General features: G+C 36.9%; 1 protein-coding gene across 1 annotated transcript; it reads left to right on the top strand.

The window, feature by feature from the left end:
* The first annotated feature begins 135 nt into the window (after positions 1 to 135).
* Positions 136 to 23754, top strand: SELENOF (selenoprotein F). The gene is made up of 5 exons (XM_063298218.1): positions 136 to 253; positions 2204 to 2371; positions 14001 to 14064; positions 21076 to 21125; positions 22858 to 23754. Exons 1-5 carry the CDS (start codon positions 158 to 160, stop codon positions 22987 to 22989), a joined length of 510 nt encoding a protein of 169 aa, XP_063154288.1. The 5' UTR covers positions 136 to 157; the 3' UTR covers positions 22990 to 23754.
* The last annotated feature ends 781 nt before the right edge of the window (positions 23755 to 24535 follow it).

Below are 24535 nucleotides of genomic sequence, written 5' to 3'. Positions count from 1 at the left end.
ATAAGAATTGTTTCTTGCAAATTCACGCATGTTCTTTTCCTCCTTGAATTTTTCTACTGGTCAGTTCCATGTGGATGGGAGAACTATATAGATATTTCCTTTGCTCAAACCAGGCAGTACTTCTGTCATCCTGTCAGTTTAGGGGCCTATCAATGGGATGCCTGTGCTGCCGGTCTGTGCCAACATGGCGATTCGAGACGGAGCCATGGGGCTTGGGCGCTACTGGGTTTGGTTGCTAGCGACGCTTCAGGCGGTAAGAAGCACCGTTAGAACTAGGAAAATAGCGACGATGAGCTTGGGGAACAGCCAAAAACGGGGAGGGGGGTTCTTGTGACGAACTTATTTCTGCTCATTCTTTCTGACTCGTCTCTTTGACTTCCGTGTCGTGTCGAAACGGTTCCAATGTGCAGGTCTATTTGAGCTTTTAAAAACTAAAAAGTTGACCTGGATACCGTCCTTGTCATATCGAAGTTGAACCCTTTGAAATCAACGCAAGTTCGTCGTGCTTTTACTCGAATAAGTATGACTAAACCTGTTTTAATCGATTCGATATAATTGATGTTCGACATTGGCTAAACTGGGTACTGTACTCTTCCTCCCCCCCCCCCGTTTTTTATCTTCTTAGTCATACTACGGAACATATTGGGAAAAAACATTAACTTGATGATATATACTAATGGATACTTTGGAACTAAAAGTAATAGGACTTTTACGTAATGAATTAGATTAAATTTTATTTATTTATTTATTCATTCATTCAGTGTGTATGCCGCCCCACTCCCAACGACTCGCTCAGGCGTGATTAGAACTTTAATTTTCAGCGCTAAAATCACAGGCGTAGTTTCTACGTATTTGTACACTGTATGTTTGCTCAATGGGTCTAGGTGACTTATAAGGCAGTAGTAAAATCACTACTAACGGCCAGTTAAAACAGAAATAAAAAATCCAGCCAATTATATATAATAATCAAAGCTATAACACCGGTGTTAAAAGGCTTGGGAAATAAATGTGTTGATTCCCACTATAAACAGCAGCAATTCTAGAGTTTTGCGACTCTTTAATAGGTCTCTAGTGTTTATTACTGCTACATAAAGCAGTAATAAAGGTCTCTAGTGTTTATTACTGCTACATAAAACAAAATCCTAACAAACTGAAGAAGCGTGGGAAAACTCAGACATATAAACCCCAAAAGTTAAGGCGGGTCTGATCTGTGTCTCTTCGAATGGCTGCTTAATTCCTCAGTACTAAGCATGCGTTTTCCCCCCTGGATAGAGGCCCCCTCCTGCTTGCCATCAGTACTCATGACAATATGGCAGCCATTTGTAACTGGCTCAAATCACATGACAGTTGTTAAGTATGTAGCATATTATAAAATGGCAAATAGGTTTATAGATTCAAAGAATGGAGAATGCTTGCCTTGGTAAACTGTTTACCATTGCCATCTTTAATGTGTGTATGTGTGCTTCATTATTAACACCTGTATGTGTTTTTTGAACTGTTAATACAGATAATAAGCTTGATCTTAGTCTAAAGCCAATGACCTCAGTTAATTATTGATGGATTATTAATGCAGGTAGCTTTGTTTTATCGTATGAAACTATGACCTTACTTGGTCCATATTTTAAAACAAATTTCATTATATGATTTCTTGTTTGCCATGGGAAATGGAAGATCGTGAAAATATGTTATTTAGAAACTGTTAATTATGGGCACAGAATTGTTATAGTTATCTATATTAAATGATTGGTTGTATGAAGCTTACTTTCTCAAAGGGAGATTTTGTAAGCTCCCTGTCAAACAAAGCCTCTGTCCTTGTGGTGTTGGTCAAGTGAAGGATGTTGTCCATTATGTCTTCCACTGCCCCATATACAATGAGATCAGGGCCAGTTTATTAATTGCAGATGAACTCAAGGGCTCTGACCTTGAAAAACTGATTTATCTTCTTGCAGATGTGTTTCCAATTGTTAGCAACCAAGTTACTATTTTTCCTCTGCTCTCATTTAAACTTAGGAAGAAATACTTAAGTTCTTGTTGCTTTGGCTTTGTTTTGTTGTAACCTTTTTATATCTAATGCTTTTATTACTTTATTTTATAATTTCATTACCTTATTGTTTTATTGTTATTATATTGTACTTTATTGCATTCTTATGAGCTGTAGTTACAACAATAAACTTCACTTACTGTAAATCTTACTTGATTTCAGATATCTGCTTATGGAGCAGAATTATCATCAGAGGCATGCAGAGATCTTGGCTTTTCCAGTAACTTGTTGTGCAGTTCTTGTGACCTTCTTGGTCAGTTTGGCTTGAGTCAGTTGGATCCATTCTGCAGAAAGTGCTGCCAAGAAGAAGTTCAATCTGAAACTAGAAAGGTAAGTGTCATCATTATGTTTAAAAAACTGAGCTGAAGCATGTTGTAACGTCCTTGTGATACAATATTATCTATATTGAGAGTTTTTATTAAATTTTATTACTGTAAATTTTGGCAACAAAAGTTTGTTGACATTTTCATTTGTTAAGATTACACTGATTTCCCTAATACTTGAATATCAAACATGAGTCCGCTAGCTGTCTGTTTTCTGTATCTTGAGGGACTCTGTTAACTTTGAGCAAAATGAAATATAGTCAGTTAGATTTTAGATGAAATACAACCAGCTGAATAGAAAGCTGAGCATATTCCAATTGTTAGCTTAGTAACAGTATATTACTGTTTTAGGGGAAAAGTTTAATAGATTTTGTTAAGCAGTTACCTTTCCTTTAATAAAATGCCAGCTCCTCAGGGCAAAAGCCAAATATTTGTTGATGCTGAAATAAATACAGCATAGATGTTTGCTTTGCATGTTATAATAGATTTGAAGAGTATTTATGTATTCCTCCTACCTGAAGGGAGGAAAACATATGCTGTAGTTCAGATCTGAGTATTTCCAATTTGGCTTATGGTGAACTATTTCTGTGTAACTGTTCTTGCTGGCGTTCAGGAAAACCCATCTGTTTGTATGATTATTGGTAATAGTTATTCCCATCTATCTGAAGTGCAAATAGAGAAATATATGTTCCCATTCTTGAAGCATCCAGTGAGTAAAAGCATTATCAGATGCCACACATCTAAACGCAGTTAAAAACATTATATATATTAGTATAGTAATGACATCTTTGCAGAGAAATAATTTCTCCATATAGTTATCTTGTACTGGACCAGAGTGATAAGAATGCTTAGTTCATGTAAAGAGATTTCTGAAAGAATTCCATTGTGCATTTAGCTTCAAATAATAGTTAAGAGCAGAGACATCACACTGACAACAAAGGCCCGCATAGTTAAAGCAATGGTGTTCCCCGTAGTAACATATGGCTGCGAGAGCTGGACCATAAGGAAGGCTGAGAGAAGGAAGATCGATGCTTTGGAACTGTGGTGTTGGAGAAAAATTCTGAGAGTGCCTTGGACTGCAAGAAGATCCAACCAGTCCATCCTCCAGGAAATAAAGCCAGACTGCTCACTTGAGGGAATGATATTAAAGGCAAAACTGAAATACTTTGGCCACATAATGCGAAGACAGGACACCCTGGAGAAGATGCTGATGCTAGGAAGAGTAGAGGGCAAAAGGAAGAGGGGCCGACCGAGGGCAAGGTGGATGGATGATATTCTAGAGGTGACAGACTCATCCCTGGGGGAGCTGGGGGTGTTGACGACCGACAGGAAGCTCTGGTGTGGGCTGGTCCATGAAGTCACAAAGAGTCGGAAGCAACTAAACGAATAAACAACAACAACAAAAAGCAACCTCCAATATTATGAAGGATAAAAACCCTGGGATAATCTCCAGTCTGCACTGTTTTGTAGAATATTAATCTTCTATTTTTAGTATATAAGTTCTTAATATCCATTATTTTGAGAGTGCCCTGTGCCTTGAATTGTTTGCTTAGTGATTAGAAATTCTCTGTTTCAAGAAACAAAATTTGTTATCTCAGATTTCTATATAGAGGTTTCAGAGTTACATTACATATAGTTGGAAACTCCTATGAATATCAGTCTTGATAAAAAGCAAGAAAAAGAAGACCTCATCGACAGCCCTGATGATGGATAAAAGCGGATGCAAGAGAAGACCTATAATGGCCTTTTGTGTAGGCTGGGAAATCTTTGTGCAGACATGGAAGCACATGTTGCAGCCCTCAGCTTCAGCAGTGAAAATAGTCATCCAGTAGACCACACAGAGGAAACAAGAATCAGGATACATACCTTTTAGCATGAAACCATTACCTCCCAGGGGTGCAGGCAACTGTGGAAATTTGGATTCTGGAGATAGGCCGTTGGGGTTTTACAGCAGAGTGTACAAGGAGTGTACTAGAACTCATAGAAAAGCCACAATGTGGGTTTCTACCATCCCCATCTTCAAGAACAAAGAGAAACAACGAAGGGGGAGCGGTTAGGATTACTGAATTCAACTCAATTACTGAGCATTGGTACATCACCAGAAGTGATCTTCTCTGTTATGTTTTGTATCTTTTTAATGGTTCCAGAGGAAAAGAGAGATAGCCTCCAGATAAGTTAATCAGAATTTCAGGATGGAGACATTGAAGTCAATGGTAAAAAACACCTTGATGGATGACATTCTGAGTTTGATTATTTTGTCAGAAGTCTACTTATGCATCCCAATCAAGCATCCTGGGACTATTAATGACACCAAGAAAAGGGAGCCTTCCTGTCCCAGGAACAGGAGCGTCATTAATTTAAAAAAGTATCATTAATAAAAAAAAATTAAGTGGCTTCCTGAGTGGGGCTATCTTGTAATAAACATTACAAAATAGGTGATTTCACCTTCTCTAACACAGCCTTTAGCCACCCTGTGCTATGAAAAGTGCTGTTAGTGGGAATACTGCTGTAATACATCTCTTTCCTGTTGGCTCTGTATCAAGTGACTGAGAATAGACTTACTGTGACAAAGCTTTCTGGTCACCAGATTAGCCTGACAGTCCCATACTATTTAGGGAGTAAAAAATATTAGAGAGAAACCAAGCTGGTTGGAGAACAGGATGCAAATTACTTTATTGTATTATGCTGACTGTTACACATTGTTCTTCTGTTCCCATGCACCTTACCAGTTGCAAGTTTTGTTGTTATATTGGAATATACTATAAAAGAGAAGCAGAACAATACTTTGCTAAAATCAGTGCATGTGATTGAAGGGAGGGAGCTTCCTGCACAGAGACAGGAAGAAATTTTAACTCTTCTAGGTAGAAGAGGTGGCATAAATCCTATACTATTGGTCCATTTTTCAGTGACCTGAAAGGACTTTACAGTAAGTCATACTCCCATTCTCCACATAGAGGGAGAAATTGATGCCATATTCTTCCTGCATAGGGAGGTGTCGTCTTTCCTCAGGATAAAATGAGTGCTAAGCAATGATCTCTAATTTTTTTTTTCTATATAAGCTGTGTGTCAAATAACATGATCAGTACTTTACCAGTCAAGTTAATGTAAGATTAGTGATAGCATATTTAAGTGTAAGTGTAAGGAAGAGACTAGGGAATTTCTGGTGACCTTTCACACACTCTTATTCCCGTTCTTTTCTTGATTTGCCTTTTGGCTCAACTCTGTGGGCCTTGTCATTGAAGAATCAGATCTTGTTTGATGTGAAAGAATACCTATTGCATACTAATTTAATAAAGTTAATAATATGAGGTCAAGGCAAACAAGACAGTACAGAGTATAATTAACACAGTTAATTGAATAAGAGAATGGGTAGTTAAACAATGATTCATTATTGTGAGTATCATTTTTATTGAGAAGTCTACATGGGAAAAGATGATGCTTTATGGATTAGGTTATAGGTAAGGGATGGGATAGGGGATGAAGAGATAATTGTAACAGGGAGTGAGGAGTTACTAAATTTGTTTATACTTGTGATGAAGGTTGGAAGTCACATCTTTGTATATTTCTTTTTCTTTATTATATTTTTTCTTCCTTCTCTTTTTTCTTTTTCCTTGTACTTCTTATCCTTTCTATTCTCTTCTCTTTCTTTAAATTTAGTTTGTATTAGATTTTACTATTATAATCAAAATTCTTAATAAAATTATATTTAAAAATATGCCTACATGGGAAACAGCTATTAGTATGCTAGTATTCTAACTCCCATGTAGAAAGTAGTTTATTGTTATCTGTATATAGTATTATACATGTTACACAATTATTTAGATAAATAATTCTACCCACATTATCTTTGCTTTCATCCTTCTACAAGACTGCATTTTAGAACTATCCCTAATGTGCCAAACTGGATTTTAACACATAATAGTATACAAATAATGGTATGTGATTGAATAAATGTTAATCACCTGTTGCACCCATCATGACTAGTAATTATTGAAAGTCTTGTCTTCCTTAGATCTGTCCAGTGAAGCCATCCAACATAGTTAGATAGATAGATTCACAATCCTACATTGTGAATTACTAAGCTAGTTAACTGTGCTCTGCATGGAATACTTTTTAGTTAGTTAAAATTCTCCTGTCTCCTCAGTGAAATATATCTGGCATTGAAAAATATATTTTTATTCTTTTTAAATATATTAATGATATATTTTATTAATTTATTTTATTGTACATTTTATTTTTGTTCAGAATTATAATCTTGTAATTTTAATGCATTTTAAATTTTCCAGTGAAAACGTAGTTTGGAAAGGCAACATAAAACTTTTAAAAATAAGGACACCCCGCCCCTCATATTTTGGAGCAAGATGTAAATTTCATAGTTGGAAATTTTGATAAATATCATGACAGATGTTTGCGGGATTAAACCCTCTCCATAATGTACTTATTTAATCATTGTGCAATTTTGAGTATGTTGACCATTATTGTTCCTGCCTTCACATTGGAGCAGGCTTCTGCGTGTACATCTTGTTGCTGGATCAAGGAATGCATGCAAGATAAATCAGGTGCTTGTTGGGTCCTCATATTCCCATTCAGCTAGTCAGACAAATTAGCACACAATTAGAATGCTGACTCTGGATTTCCATAATTCCCATTAAGTGCTCGGATATTTTCTTTTATATCAGGGAAGACTAAGATTTCATCCCCTTTATTCTGCATCCCAAGGGGAATGCTAGACATTTAAGTTTTTTTCTTTTTGTACAGTTTACAGCTTCTAAAAAGGAAAATATTTCAGTCATAATTAATAGTTATAAAAATTTATCCTGACTCAGATTTGTACCAAGCAATATACTTCATTAGTTTCAGCATCTAGAACTCTTAGCTCCACTTTCAGGCTAATATAGAAGCTTTCTTTATCAGCCTTACTTTAAACAGCTGCACATTGTCAGCCTGTTTCAGTACCACAAAATAATGCTGGCTTCTTGAAAAATGGAAGGATGAAATGGAGGCCAAAGTAATTCTACTTCAAATTGTAGCAAGGAAAAATACCAACACTTTGCAATTGATGTAAACAGCCACACTTTAAAGGTCTCTGTTTCCCTATATCTGACCATATTAAAAAATGTTCTTAATTATGAATCAATATGATAATCAGAAGGAGCTGTTGTTCTAAATGGTTATAGACTTAATTGCAGTTACAAATGAAAATTCAAAATGTTCCTAGACTTATCCAGCCCGCTGAAACAATATTATTGTTGTTTGAAAGGTGAGAATTCCACTGAAAATTATTATGTTTGTACAGTTTTTTTCAAAATGATTACCTTGAAAGTATTTGTTGAAAAACAAGAGAAAAATCTATTAAATATCTAAAATGGAGCCATGTGTATGTGTGTTTATACCAGGGTTTCTCAACCAGGGTTCCATAAGAGGGGTTCCCTGGGAGATCACGATTTATTTAAAAAATTATTTCAAATTCAGGCAACTTCACATTAAAGAGGTAAGTTTCGTTCTTTAGTTTAAAAACACTGTTAATGCATATATACAGGGCTACACGTGAAACAAATATAATTTTGTAACTTCTGGCCTATATTTCAGCCTGACTGTGCAGGAGTTCCCTGAGGCATGAAAAATATTTCAAGTGTTCCTCCAGGGTCAAAAGGTTGAGAAAGGCTGGTTTGTACTATTCTGAAAAAGTTAAGTCTGCCAGCAAAGTTTTAGTTATTAAAATTTTGTTTTCAGTCTTATAAGCTGCTACCCAGACAAATAGAACCTATAGAACCTCATATGATAGATTTGTTGTACTTTTGAATTGACTCCCCCCCCCTTCCTATTAGTGACTGCCATCTCTTTTGGAATTATCAACTGTCTTTAGTTAATACTTTCTTTCACCTTGAATTTTCTAATTTCTAATATTAATCCATTTCTGATGTTCTTCACTGTTAGAATCCAATGATTAGCCTGACAAGTGTGTGTGTGTGTGTGCGTGAGAGAGAGAGAGCTCGTGTGAGAGAGAGAGAGAGAGAGATTCCCTTCTCACCCCTATGGGTAGCATGTGTCTTCCTCAACCTTGGGTCCTCTACCAGAGGCCTGGGAGTTTGAGGGTTCTGCGCAGTATCTTAGCTGTTCTCTTCTGGACAGAGAGCTCTGATGTGGCTCCTGGGATCTGCTGGAGCCACGCTCCCAGTTTGGGGGTCACAGCCCCGAGTGCCCCCACCACCACCGGGACCACTTTGGCCTTCACTTTCCACATCCTCTCTAGTCTCTCCCGCAGGCCCTGGTACTTCTCCAGCTTCTCATACGCCTTCCTGATGTTGCTGTCACCTGGCACCACTACATCTATCATCACTGCTGTCTTCTGGTCCTTGTCGATGTGCGTGTGTGTGCACACACGTACACACACACACACATTAATCTAATAAGTCTGTTCTCTGCTAATCTGATCAGACGGGTTCTGAAATGGAACACGTATGTAAATCTGAGGTTTTGCTTTCTGCTTTCACAACAACAATTTTCATCAGAAAGACACCTGGCTTTTAAAGCAGAATGTCTTCCTCTGTCTTGAACAACAGGAATTACTGAACTGAAATGGAAAGCCAAATTCCAACTGTGAGTCCATTCACAAACATTCATCTTTATACTCTCTTATGAACCTTCTCTGAATTCAGCACACACACGCTTTGTTGTTTTTTTAAAATAATGCTCCTTTTTTAATATGCTGTGTAAGATCTCTGCAGATTGTAATCAAGAGTGCATACTCATATGCATATACTCATATGCGTGCTCTTTTTAAAAGGCAAGGGCTGAAGCAGAACAGATGGTTGCTCCTAGTGCTTTTCAAGGCTCCGTAATGAATTTCTCATGACAAATCTCTGCTTCCTCGTCCTGGGAGGGAGAAAGAAAAGCATATTGGCATCATGCTCCAAAGCATCGTAATGGAGACTTAGTGTGAAGCCTTTTTCTGTCTTGGAACAGAACCTTTGGCAGCCCAAGGACTGTTTGGTGTGTATAGTTTTTTCTTTTTGCCCAATGGTCAACATCAACAGCTGCTCTGAAGCAGCTTTCCATTTCTAAGTTTCCATCATTGACCAGGCATGAGGCTAGTATGGAAAGACGTTGGCACAATGGTATGAGACAGTGCATGTAGCTCAGTGGCCTGAGAGTGCCAAGAACCAAGTGGGATACTTAATAAAAGTACTCCTTTGCCTTATCAGTGTTAATATTACAATATAAGGAAATTATTTCTACAAAAATTCCATAATTTAACTCTTCCAGTAAATGTTCTCTTTCAAAAAAAAAAAAAAAAACTGTATGTGCAGGGAATAGATAAGAAAAGTAGAAATACCTGAAAACAGATCTTTGAGAATATTTTAAACCAAGTTGCCATGAACAGCCACCAGTTCAAGGAACTGATAATACAGTGGAATGTGTTTAGTGCTTTAAGCTAATGTTACTTTCCATGACCTGATTTTACTTCATTGTAAAGTCAATTTCATTCTGCTACACTAATTAAAATATAGCTGTCACCTTTAAGGATTCTGACTGTTATTTTTAGTTTCCTATAGACCATATGCCTCTGGGCTTCTGCTGCAGGCTTTATCAAAATAGTAGTAATTGCACAACGGACCTGGTTCTCTTAGTTATGGCAATATCAGTGGGAGTACGTCTTCCAGTTTTTTCCCATTTTTTTATATCTTCATCACAGATGAAATGTTGATGTTCTCTTGAACATGTAACTATTATGCTAGAGATAAAGGCTTGATACTCAGCCACCATGTTAAGTTGTCATGTGATCCTCTAATTGGGATGTGAAGAAGAGAAAACAAATGTAATAGGGCTAGAAATGGGAAAGGTTTATTCTAGAATGAGGAAAGGACAGGATTTTCTTTCTTGACTTTTATCCCAAATTCATTTTTAGCTTGAACTTTATTCCTGCTCTTTCTTCAAAACACATTTGCAGTTTTATCTTCACCTCAATCCAGTGAAGTAGATATATAGTTGAAATGCTGAATATTCTGAGAGGACTCTGTTAGCTTCATAGTTGAATGGGGATTTGATTATGAGTCTCTCAGGTCCTGCAATCAACATTCAGTTTAGGCTCTCTTGGAGATGGTTTACATTATGTATTATTCATCAGTTTGCCAGGATTTCAGAAGGGATAATTTTAGGAAATATAGAAATAAATATAAGCTTGGAGTACTAAATTATGTTGAAATGCAAGATGCCAGTTTAAAAAACGTTTACATGCTTTTTAATTTTAATAATGAGAAGACATGGGTGAGCTATAATAAATATCTGGCTTAGAGGAAAGACTGAGCCATTCAGTAAGCAGGTAGACTGGTAGAGAGATGCGACTGAGCAAGAATTAAGCATTTCCCCTTCTCACTGATTTCAGTGGGATATTTAGCTTTCAAATATAAACTTCCTTCTTGAGTAGATATTTATGGATTTAGCTGTTAAAGATCTGCATAATTCTTTTTGAAATCAGTAGGACTTAAATATGCCTGACTTCAATGTTTCTGGACCGCACAGGGTTGTTGTGGGGAAAATAGGAGGAGGAAGGAGCATTAGGTATGTTCACCACCCTGAATTATTTATAAAAATAATAAATGCGGGATAGAAAATGAATGAATGAATGCATAAGATAATTTTCCAGTGATATAAATAATAAAATTCCATCTTTATAAACTGCAAATACTTGTAAGTACAGTACCTTTCAGTAAGCCTTCTCTCTTATCTGCATTTCCAAAATGCAATGTATCGCATTCATTGGTACCTTTTAGCTGCTTGGTCAGTACTACCTGTGATGAATTTCTGGATTTTGGTTCTTTCATTTTAAATGTGTCTTGCTGATGTAACATCTTCATACAAATTTTCTTGTAGATTTATTGTGTGGTTAAATTAAATCATTTTCATAGTTTTGTATCTTAATAACTTTCATCTTTTGACCTATTAATTCCTCCTCTTGGAAGGCAAGGCATTCCAAATAGTAAACACTGAAAAGATCACAAAGGTAATCTGGCAGTGAACGGATTCTAAGGCTTTTGCCTGTGTTACATTCCTTGGATTTCCAGTCCCCAACGAGGTGAAGGGAGCAGGCAGTGCAGTAACTGTCATGACAGAAAGCACAGCTAACTGTCCTAACAGTCAGGAACCACGCTGAGACGAGGAGTAGGTCTCTAGTGTTTATTACTGCTACATAAGACAGAAAATCCTAACAAACTGAAGAAGCGTGGGAAAAACCCAGACAGATAAACCCCAAAAGTTAAGGCGGGTCTGATCTGTGTCTCTTTGAATGGCTGCTTAATTCCTCAGTACTACGCATGCGTTTTCCCCCCTGGATAGAGGCCCCCTCCTGCTCGCCATCAGTACTCATGACACTAACCATACCATGCTAGAACTAAGTTGGAATGAAGTTTGATTGGTTTACTCTGATGAAATGAATTATGTATTTTATAGTAGCAGGTAAGGATGCACCAACCTCATTAAGGCAACATACAGGATTAAACATGTAGAAATAAATAGAAACAAAATAAAATGGAACAGCAAAATATAGCAGGACCTGGGTAAACATTTTAAAATATCAAATGCTGCTCAAAATAATATGTCTTTAAAGCTGGGGTGGTAGGGGTACTGAAAAAGTCCTACCTCCTGGTACACATTAGCCTAACATTGCTGGGCCAGAGAATAAAAAAGGGGGACTCTGGGAATAAAAAAGGGGGACCCCCCTAAAAGGGCAGTTTACAATAAAATTCACCTTAAAACCTGACATCATAAAATCACCAATATTAAAATAATAAAAATATAAATATAAATTTACAATTTAAACTTAGAATCTAAAATGAGCACTTTGAATTGGATTCTGCAACAGAAAACAACCAGTGTCACAAATAGGAAATCAGTATGATCTGTGCACTTTGTCCCATAAGTTTACAGGCAGGCCTCAGGTTACGACCACTAGTGACCATTCAGAGTTAAAACAGCGCTGAAAAAAGGGTATTTATGACCAGTCCTCAAAGTTGCAGTTGTCACAGCATCCCTGCAGTCACGTGATTGTGATTCAGGCGCTTGGCAACTGGCTCACAATTACAACGGTTGCAGCGCTCTGCAGTCACGTGATTGCCATTTATGACCTTCCCTGCCGGCTTTCCATAAACAAAGTAAATGGGATAGCCAACAGGAGGTGGCAAGTTGGTCCTGCTGCTTTTTCTAATGAGGAGCCCCCAGGCAGCATGGGGATCTCATACTCCATAATGCCTGCCTGCCTGTACTCCATAGTGCCCGCCCACAGCGCCCACGCTCCATAGCACCCACCCACAGCACCTGCCCACCCACACTCCATAGCACCTGCCTGCAGTGCCTGCCCGTACTCCGTAGCACCCACCTGCCTATGGCTCTGGCCTGCCAGCTGCTTGGGACTTGGTTTCGGCGCCTCTTCCCATGTTGCAGTCACAGAAGGTCCTCGCCTAATGACCCATGCGGTCCTCACTTAATGATGGCAACAGGATTGCCAGGATTGCCATTGTTAAGCAATGCAGTCATGTGGACGTCATGCTGTACATCTGTGTCATGTTCATTGTTCCAATGGTTTGAATACATCGTAACGTTTCACATGTCACTTTCCTGTTCCGTGTCTGTCATTTGCGGGGAGGGGAATTTCAGCCGTGCCAGGCTGTAATCTCCTTGCTGTTCTGCAGGAATGTATGTTTGGGTTATGACATGTATTCAAGGTTGCTTTCCCAGGCCGATGTGTGACGGTTGCCAACACCTGGGAGGGGGTGGTTACTATGGTGGGGTGACGGGCGGGATTGGGTTTGAAGCAAGGGTATTTAGTTTGTATTTCGCGCGCTTTGGCTCATTCTCAGCTTTCTCTGTATTTGCATACTATTCCTTTAATAAATCAGTTATCTTTAAGCCCGAGCTTGTGAGACTGAGTATTTGGGATTAGGCAACCATTACAATCTGCATCACTTAGTGATGGAAATTCCAGTCTCAATTGCCAGCGTAACCCGAGGATGACCTACCACTTTTGCATGCTGTATAGGCGGCAGTTTCCATACTACTTTCAGTGGGACACAGAACATACTACTGTAATGAAGTAAGTTCAAGGCTTGTGTTATTGTGGCTATGTCAACTTTTTTTAGGTAACTTTCAGGCCAACCTAAAATGTTTTTAAAAATTATAAAAAGTGCCAGAATTTTTGGTTGCATAGACTGAATCCAGTAATACAATTATCATTCCATCTAGAATTGCATATAAATATAATTCTGGTTAAGTATGTTAGCCCTTGTCCTTCCAAATTTTGTCCCCAGACATCTGTCCATGGTTTCAGTGTCTCCTAGGGGAACGTTTGCTCTGCCTAATTTCATGTGAAAGGGAGAGCGTAGGTGGTTTTTTAATGGTAATGTGCAGAATGTGCTGTCTTGCACAACCTTTTTTAGTTAGTAATTTACTAGAGATATCCTTAATTCTTGATAGACCAATTCAATGTATTATAAAATTCAAGCATGTATATCAAGTATCTTGGTAATTTTTTCTATTAAAAAATAAATATATATATAAAGGTGGATTGATGCTTAATGTGATGAATAATAATGTTGGTTCAGATTGTTAATATATGTATATATGTTGCTAATCTCTTACAGCTCTATGCAGGAGCAATCCTTGAAGTGTGTGGATGAAAATTGGGGAGGTTCCCTCAGGTCCAGGGTAAGTGAAATTGTAGTAGCTGGTATTTCTTTTCCATAATCAGTGCCATTGCACACCATCATTTGTTTAGATTCTGCAGGAATGTCTAGTCTGACTTAATATATGTATATACCCAAATAATTAATAAGGGATGGACATTCTGTATTTCCTCAGATTCTGACCTCTTGATCCTATCAGTACTAACCAGCATGGCCAGCAATGAAGCCTGATGGGAGTTGCAGTCCATCAACATTTGGAGGGTTTTATCTTGTCCAGTCTATGACTACTATATATAAAACATTTGAATTCCAATTTATAGAAGAGGGAAATAGCATATCTGAGAAATGAAGAGAGAACTGTATATGTGAAGGAAGGCAAACTGAATAAAAATCATTAATAACTGAGGCATTCTCATTTATTTATTAAAATTCTGTTTGGGAAATAATTATTGTCTCATCTTCAAAACTCAGTATACAGAAGTTCGCTGCAAAAATATTGAGCCTATTTTTTTACTCCACAACTTTTTAAAAATTATGTAGACCTACCTGATAAATGACAAACCAAGAAAAATTCTTGTGGCAGCTTAAGGAATGAATAGGCAATCTGGAGGACTGATTGCCTAATTTATTCTGCAAACAACATCCAGAATACTGACATCAGTTCAATTTTTTTAATTTGCTTTCCCAGGAACCATGCAATAATATTTTTCCATCCCATCTAGTTCCTGTTTCCTTTCTTGAATTAAATACTACCAGTCACTCTTCAAATTCTTTTTTTCCCATCGGGATAGTGGGGAGGTGAGAATTTTGCTCTTCACTTTGCTGATAGAAACAGAGTTAGAAGGATTGAGAGGGAAGTTCCACAGGCCTTGAATTTTTCCCTTGAACATGAAGTACCATTATGTATATGCACGTGATGTGTGTGTTCTTAAATATTCCTGTCATGTTCTACTTTGTGTGTGCACATGCACATCTTTATAAAAACAGTCTTTCTTTCTTATTTATTTATTGTAAATGGATTTCCATTTCCCACCTTCCACCATTCCCTTCCCTTCCCTGTGCCAACTATTTTTAAAATATCCCACATGCTGAACCATTCTGTCAATGCTAAATGAGAGTTGGTTGTTTTAGAAACCAGATGGGGAGCAGAGACTATATGAATGATTGCTTTGGGATATTATTCCTGGCACAATAATTTGTATAAACATTAAATAAATAATGAAGAGTGATTTCAGAAACAAGCAACAGAAGTGGAAGAAAATAATGGCATTAGTAGCATGTGCATGTTACAGAGGAGGAATGAGAGGACATTTACTTTGCAAACATTTAAGTAGATTTCTAAGAAATGTTCAGTGTAAGAGATTTTGTTGCACCTTTGTAACAAAATTCAATCAGACATTGAACAGATGTCTGTTTAACGTCTCTTAGATTTTAACTTGCACCTAGCCATTTTCTAGTCAGAATTACTGGTTTTGTTCTGAGGGCTTTATTTGTTTCCTACATGTCACTTGAATAACTATAATAGAATGCATTCTGACGCTTCACAAGATGGAATATTTTTAGATTGCATTGAACTGTGTAACCTGTTATTGCCAAGACTCTCAAGGCAATCTCCCTTTTTTAAAAGTTTTTTGTCTGATGGGACCCCTTTTTTCCTTTGCCAAATAGACCAAAACTGGGACATTTTTCTGTACTCTTAAGTACATTTATTATTTTTATTTTTATAACAGAAGGTAGTTCTTACAGTTTAGCTGGAAAGTTTTGATACAGGAATGGCTGTGCCAAATTGACGGTGCTGATCTATGAACATTTTATTTATTCATATGCAAATTGTGCATCACCTCACTGCAGAACTAGGTCATAAAACCAACCCAGAAGAAGTTATGTGAGGATCGTAGTCCTGTAATCTTAAACTCAGTAACTCTTGCCACAAGCCATTTAGGATATGTAAAAAGTTCTTTATTAAGATTAAGCGACTAATACCAGGTTAAAGCCTTGAATGAAGATTCCCACGCAAAATGTTCAATTAAGGCATTCCATTCCCTCTTCCTGTCAGCCCCTCCTCCTTGCTAAAATAAACTGTTCAGTGCTTTTCCTTTTTTTACTGCACCCCCACTCCCTCTGCTTTAAGCCTACAGCAGCTCCCAGATGGTGCCAACTGCCTGATCTTGATATGAAACTTTGCCTAAACAATCCTTAACGACTCTACTAGAATGCTGGCAATTCTCCCCCCTGTGCCACTGTGTAAAAAGCTCTAAACTACACGTATCTATTCCCAGCTACTCAATCCCAATTACCCCATGACAAGAGTATTGCGTTCAGACACCATTAACTATTGTGCCTGAATGCTCCACTCTGACAAGTTAACTCCAACAACATAAAAAGAAACATCAGACCTACATAATCTCAGGCAATCTGTCCATATCACTAGTGCAAAAGTCCTACAGAATAAAATGCTCTTTAGCACTTTATAGGCCATCAAGTTAGACACCCCATGAATCTCAGAAGAAAAGGTGTTCCAAAGCAGGAGGTTGCCACTGAGAAGTGTGTAGATTCCCTTTACCTCAGGATCTTCAGTATATTTTCTTGGGAAGAATGCACTGGACAGATCACATCTGGCTGGGAGATTGTCTTGAAGGTCTTTGAGGACTAAGCCAGAGTTGGCCTTAGAGTGTAAATCCAGCACTTTGAATTACACCCAGAAATGTATTGTCAGTGAAGGCTGCCACAGAAGGACCTATGACACTGTATATTGCTATACCTCCTCTTGCCTGTTAGCACTTGGGCCAACTGCAGTTTCTGGATCATCTTCAAAGGCAGAATCCTATAGACCAGACTGCAGCAGTCTAAATGCAAGGTGATAAAAACATGAGTCACTGTCTCTATATCTTCTTGGGTCCAGAAAGGTATACCAGCCAAAGCTGGACAGAGGTCTGCTTGACCATGATCTCTACCTACTGAGCAGGAGCTGAGTCCAGCAGGACACCCAAGCCATGGCTCTGCTCCACTGAGCTAAATTGAGTATATTACCTACATGCAGTGGCTCCATCTTGCAAGGATTTGATTTGAACCTGTTCTGCCCCATCCTGTAGAGGACATAGGGCTGATGCATCCAAACCCTCACAGCTTGTAGACACTAAGCAAGAATAAGAAATACATACTGATATTTTGTACAGTAGTTCTCCAGAACTGTAGAAACAAATATGTAGGCTCGTAATAATGCTGCAGTCAGAGAGATGCTTTGGAAGCTCCATCCTTAACAGCTTTCATTTCGATTCAACTTGTCTTTTTTTATAATACTAATAAATCTGGAATTCAGTTTCCCAGATATGTCAAGCTATTTTAATTGATTTATAGATTTTTTTAGATTTCAGCTTCATGTTACTTTTAGTTTTAAACAAATATTATATTTCTCCAGATGAAACTGAGTTTCTGAGGAACAAGCAACTTTAGTTTCTAATATAAATCTAAAGGTGAAATTCATTTCTTTGTTGAATTCATCATTGTAATAATAATTTAATTTAAAATATTTAATCATAATTATTAAAGCAAAGCAATTAAAGTTATGTGGCCTTTTGAATCACTTTCTTATTTAAATTTTGAAATTGCATGAAATGAATGTATCTGTTCAGGCAATGCTCCAATAGATGAATGGATGGTGAATACTATAATTTGATTGGGTTTCTATTCACCGACATTATTTAAGTCTGCTTTCATATAACAAATGTAATATCTGAAGTGGATGATCATCAGCACATTCACCAGTAATTTTGTGATCTCAGAATCTAGAGAACCTTCATTTTATAGGCATTTGGATGAAAGATGTACTGGGGTATGAAGTGAAATTAAAAGAGGAAGTTGTATCAAAAGAACAGCTTAGTAATGCCCATCATGTTTAAAATTGGCTGAGTTTTTCAGATATAAAATGGGCACAAAACACTTAAGGTATCACTGCAGCCCCTGTTGTAAAATATATTTTTAGTAAACGTCAAAAATAGGATACATTAACATGAAATAAAGGATGTGGCAACAATCAGAAATAAAATAGCCAAATAGTGTTAAACTGAAACAAAAACAGCAAACATGTAATAATACATGTTGAAGAGCACAAGTCTGTGATCCACATATAATAGTTAACACTTTGATCCTAATACATTTTCTCTCCTATAAGGGGTACTTACTTAAAAACAAATGCAGGTAGTCCTCACTTAGCGACCACAGTTGGGACTGGCAACTGTATTGCTAAGCACCACAGTCACTAAGTGAAACCTCACATGACTGCGACAGGCTTATGACCTCACTTCCACTGCAGTTGTTAAGTGAAACATCACGTGATCACAATTTGCAGTTTTACTGCCAGCTTCTTTGTTGACTCTGCTTGTCGGAAGCCATTTGTGAAGTGGCAAATGACGACCGTGGGATACTGCAGTGGTCATAAATGTGAGGACTGGTCATAAAGTTACTTTTTCAGTGCCATTGTAGCTTTGAACAGTTGCTAAACGAGGCGGTCAGTAAGCGAGGTCTGCCTGTAGTATATTAACATTTAATTCTTTCATGTTATTTATAAGAAAGCAAAATGACATCCTTGCTGAGTCTATGCAGAGTTTATTTTATAAAATACCTGAAAATAATGCTGAGATTTGAAATATTTTCTCAACCATCATTTGTCAATAGTAGTTCTTATAAAAAGAACTGTTCTTACAAAAAGTGTGACTTTTTTTTTTTTTACTGAAAACTCTTGTTTAGCTGAGCGGTATCCTCCTTCACATTCATCAAAATGGGCTTGTAGTTTGCCATTCCTGGAATTAAAGCAGTTGCTCCTGAAATATAGAGATTCTCTACCAGAGATTATTTTTTGTTACAAAAATTAGTTATTTTAAGGTTATCTTAAGTATTGTAAATGTTTGTGCACTAACTCAGTGGTGTTCACCTGGCTGGCATCTGCTTTTTAGGGTCTTCACCATCATCTGCTTGGTGCTTCTTTTAACTGGTGATGCCAGAAATGCAAACAGTTGCTTAGCACTGAACTGTCAGCCCTCCTTTCTAGTTTTACAGCTGAACTGTAGGTTTCTTCTGTGGTTTCTTTTACCAAAGTCAGCTGTAAATTGTTCAAACACTCCACCTGAAGTTTCTTCTTTCTTGTGCCAGTTTTTTTTAATTATTATTATTGTTTAATTATTTGCTTTCTCTGTTTTATCTATTGACCAAAGGCTCTGTCTACTGTCTACATGCTGGCTGGGGAATTCTGGGAGTTGAAGTCCATACATCTTAAAGTTGCTAAGGTTGAGAAAAACTGGTCTACTGTATTACAGTACAGATATGTAGAAAATAGGGGGAAAGTTGCCCCTCCTCCTCCTCTTCCTCCTCCTCCTCCCTCCAAAAACTTTCTTTCACACACACAGACACACATCACTTCTCCGTGAAAGAAGCATGTTTCAGTCCACCTGAACCTAGCTGTTAAATGTGCAGAACATTTTACACATCCCTGTAATTCCACACTCATTCTCTCATTTTAATCTGTTGCTGTTACGGTACAGATTCATTGCTTCTGTTTTAGGATAAATATCTACTTTCTCTTAAGAGACTAATAAAATCTCGTTTATTGTAGTGGAAATGGCATCTTTCATCTAGCATGACTTTTTTTTCCTTCTTCCTTTTTTAAATTAAAATTCTCTGATGCTTACTCATCCTCAGATAACTTCACATATTGAGAGTGTCTCAACAGAAAATAAAGCAGGTTTACTGCCTTTTTTTAATCCAGAAGGTGCCTCGGTTCATTTTTACTAGTGTGAGAAAGCTGCCAACTCTACAATATGTCTTATAGTTTTGAATTGACATCAGACAGAGCAACACTGGTGTTAGACTTATTTCTATCATCCTACTTCATTTTGTTCTTGGCACAGTGAGATCTGGTCTGCCTAATGTTACTGAAAAAGCAAGAAAGAAATCTGTCTACAAAGGAATATCTCTGAGTTGATGAAATGTTCCATACTAATGTTATAAATACTGCAAGCTTTTAATCCTTCAGTCAACAAAGCAGATTTGCAGCTCATCTGGACAACCTAATGCTGATCTCCCAGACAACTGCTGAGTTTACTCATTGCATTATACATAATAGGATTTATTTGGATTTGATTTAGCATAGTGTGTGAACTTAGCCACTGTGGTTGGTATACCATAGTTCATCACTTTGTATTATATATAAATCAAGCTAATTTTTGTGAGGTGAAGGGGACAAGAGCCAGAAAATGATTTTTTTTCCCCAACACAGCTTCTGTATTGTGGAACTTCCTCCTTCTATAAGTTGATTTGGCCCCCTTAGCAACTGTTTTCCAGAAGGTTGTGAAGGTTGTACTCTTTCAAAGGACCTTTGGAGCTTGGTTGAGTGCCATTTGGAATTGGGTTTTATTTGTTAATTTATTATTATTTTGTTTTATTGTATTTTTTTAGTTCGATTATTTTGATCTGATATTGTAGTGGTTTTATTTCTTTTTTTGCAAACCACTGTGAGGCAATTATGATTCCATGGCATATAAGTAAGTTTGATAAATAAATAGCTGTGGGTTATTCATCAGCCTATTGTTAAGTCATGGTTTAAGGTTATATGCAAATCCAGCCAGTTAACTTCCTGATGATACCTGTCTGCTTTCTCTACTTCTCATCCAACATGCAGCTAACTTAACACTTAGACGCTGGCCAGGACAATAGAGTAGAATACTATGGCTATGATAATAATACATGATAAACATGTAGAAAATTTGCATGTATATATTAGGTAGGAAAAATGAACAAGAAATTACTGTAAGCACTTTACAGTGGTCAATAGTGCCCCCTTTTTTCATATCCTGTGACACTAATCATAATTCAACAGCTTCCTATTTTCTTGAGGTGATATTTGTTCTCATTCAGCTGTCTTTAATGTATGATGTTCAGCGTAGTATTCTAAATCATTTTTGTCTTCCAAATAGACTTGTAAATCTGTATGTAAAAATATGAATTCCTTAATGCATAAAAACTTTCCTTTGAATTCTAGCTTTTGTCAAGAGTGACAAGCCCAAACTGTTCAGGGGACTGCAGATTAAGGTAAGGACTGATTTTGACTGGTTTTTGTACTTCCATTTAATTTTTTTAATTAAAAATTCATTATCTTTATGTGGGATAAAGTATTATAAAACATTTAGAACTCTTTTATGCATAGAGAACAGAAGTCCAACTAAAAACCAGGAACATGATCAGCCATTTTCTAACTACTTTATTAGAACATGTTCCACAAGAACATGCACACACACATTCACACACACCCAGTGGATGCCTACCAAAAAGAGCAAAAGGAGCAACCCTTTTTCATTCCCTGGTCAAGATGGGAGTTGGGAGATTCCAAAGAGCTCTTTGTAGGAGAATCCATTTTCCAACCCCACGTTTCCATCTTTTATATTTAATGAGTCATGGTACAGATGCTGGTAAGAAAACTTCTTATAGCAAGTTTTCATTCACAGTTTGTTCACCCTTGTACATTTTCTCCTTCTTTGATGTTTTCAGTTCCTTTCTCAAGAGAATAAAGCCTTGTTTATTAGTACCAACCAGTCATGGTATATTTTTTTCCCCATGTTTATCAGCTTTAAAGGGTGCTAGTTGATTGTTAAGTTCACATTCTTCTGCTCTCTTACTGTGTTCTCCCCTTTGTCCCCCTTTTCCTGGTCAGCTAGTAGTGGCTTGCTGGATATAGAATACAGGATTCAGAAAGAATGTAGAGAATTCAAGTAGACATTTTATATCAAAAGACGCAAATGATAGGTTTCATCAACGATAATCAGAAATAGTGACTGGCTTGGTTACTTGTATAAAATAGAAATGTAACATTTTAGGAGGCAAGAATGTTGAACTGATATCTTCTCAATGCAGAATAACTTGTACTAGTACTGATTCATTATACATTTTAAAGACATGAGGGCAATATTTTTATATGTAATAATTTTTGAATATTATTTATATGATGGTATCAAAGTGCCTTCAAACTCTGTTCACTCCATGAGTTAATGGTTGCCAAGAGCTTTTCCATTGATGTTCAGTAGCAAAAATGATGCTTTCCACTGAATGAACAACACAGAAATTAGGAATCTTATGTCAGGCAGACATTTCAGAGCTTAGCACACACAAGAGACCTCTCCCAAGATCAGACTGCACAAAGATAGCAGAAGTGTGTCTGTTAACCACAAAGGGTATATATGTAATTTATTGTCTATAATGCTCTTCTCTGGTTGTCATAGTATTTATATACTTCTCATTTTGGCAACTTGAAATTTCTTTAAATAAAAATTCTTACTTTAGAATTTCTCTAATACAGCTAATGAGCAACAAGGAGTAAGAAAGAAAGAAAATTCTATGCTTAAATTGTTTCAACATCATATATTGTAAGGAAGGATTAAATAGTAGGAAAGTGGAATGTTCAGTATTCTATTTTCAAATAGGTTTTTGAACTTTTCTACTCCAAGTACAACTGCTGTATTTAATGGCAAGATCCAGATAATTCTGCTGGATCTAATTCTAATCTCTGGTGATGGTATTTTTTGCAATCAGTGATAGACTTGGATTAACTAATCCAATTTTGACCATACTCAATTCAAGCCGTACTGCCCAGTGTTTGACTTTTTCCTCAGAACATAAATAGATACATCTTTACACAGGCTACAATAATTAACTCAGTATAAAACTGATATTTGAACTTTGGCAGGGAAGGTGAGGTTTAACCATGCAAAATAGGCTGAATATTTTCAATCCAGACAGATGGTAACCGTGAATTTACTGTTCTCTACAGTATGTGCGTGGCTCTGACCCTACACTGAAGCTCTTGGATGACAGCGGGAACATTGCTGAAGAACTGAGCATCCTCAAATGGAATACAGACAGCGTAGAAGAATTCTTAAATGAGAAGCTGGAGCGTCTCTAGATATTTCCCCCTTTTAAAAAGAATTGAAATCTTGATTTCTCACGTTACTTTTCATCATCATAATCGTCTCAAAGTGTGATAAATGCTGGAAATCGTTCCAGCTTCTCCATCAATTTAAAAGCTATCCCATATTATGTGGATATTAATTATAAGAAATTTCAAGCAAAACACAGTTTATGAATTGGTAGACTGAACAAATGGCTGTCAGGTATATTTCAATTCACCTTTGTAGATGGAGATCTTTAATGGTAGACTTTGATACAAATCTGATACAAATACTGAAAATTGTTACAATTTGGTTATTTTCCTTAAAAGGGAGCCAGTTTGTCAGCTCCCAGTACATAGTGAGATGAATGTTCCGTGCTTGCATATAAGTGTGCACATTAGTTATGCTGCCACTCAGTATACAGTGATGGAACACATTGGTACCAAATAAGATATATTCCATTTCCCCCAAAAAATACTTGCTAGCTTCCTTTGCATTTTGTATTTCCCAACTATCCTTTTTTTAGAACTGAGAATATTCATAATGGATCCTTGCTTTTTAAAAAATAAGGTTTGTGGCTTTGGGGGGATTCATGCTGTTGAATGGCTGGAGAATACTGGGAAATTGCACTTAATGATGACTACGTAGAAAGCCTTAAACAAAGGCATATGTATGTCTGATGTCAGGTGTACTTTCACTAAATTATTTTATCATCTTCAGCAGACATGAATTCAGTGAAGAGGAAAATGATTTGAGAGGGCAATAAATTACTTCACAAAGTATGTATTGAATGTGTCATTTGTTCAGTACATTGTGATTTGATGCATTTAAATTTTATTTTATTAAATCAACCTGTATGTGCCTCAATTTTGAAGGCAGCTCTAGGTAATTTTGCAAACTTGCTTGAGAGAGATGGCTTAAGAAGAACAGACAGTCAGTTTCTCAAGCAGGATAATAATACCAAACAAAATTGGTTGACCTCTTGAAGTACAGAATCTGTTCTTAATCTGTTCCATTTCTTCACAAGCATGTATAAAAATTCTCATTATTGCAGCTTCAACTACTAGTTATGATACAACAGTAATCCTAGACAAAAAAGATTGCAGATAAGTAGTTGTAGCTTCTTTCCATTCTTACAGTTTTACTAAATATTATTGAAATAATAAGCCCAAAGCCTATAGAAGTATAAATACGTATCACAGCCAAACTGTTTCTTAAATATTACGTTCAGGAGTGCATGTTATATTTTATGTGAGTAAAGTAGCTGTGCTCTTTGAATTTTTATTTAAAATGGACTGCAAGAAACAAAAACCACAAGGTGATTATATAGGCAGCAGAATAGTACATCCTTCTAATGTATGGGACTGCAGCTTCGCAATCTTGATCCCCTTGGACATTTTTGATCTCAATTCGAATTCAGGGCAAGCCATCTAACATCACAGTGATCCAAATATACGCCCCAACCACAAATGCTGAAGAAGCTGAAGTAGAGCAGTTCTATGAGGATCTGCAGCACCTACTGGACAACACGCCTAAAAGAGATGTTATTTTCATCACAGG

Source organism: Candoia aspera, chromosome 3 (genome assembly GCF_035149785.1).
Source record: "Candoia aspera isolate rCanAsp1 chromosome 3, rCanAsp1.hap2, whole genome shotgun sequence".
Taxonomy (NCBI): Eukaryota; Metazoa; Chordata; class Lepidosauria; order Squamata; family Boidae; genus Candoia; species Candoia aspera.
The sequence above is the reverse complement of the archived record's forward strand: the minus strand, read 5'-3'. Positions and strand labels throughout refer to the sequence as shown.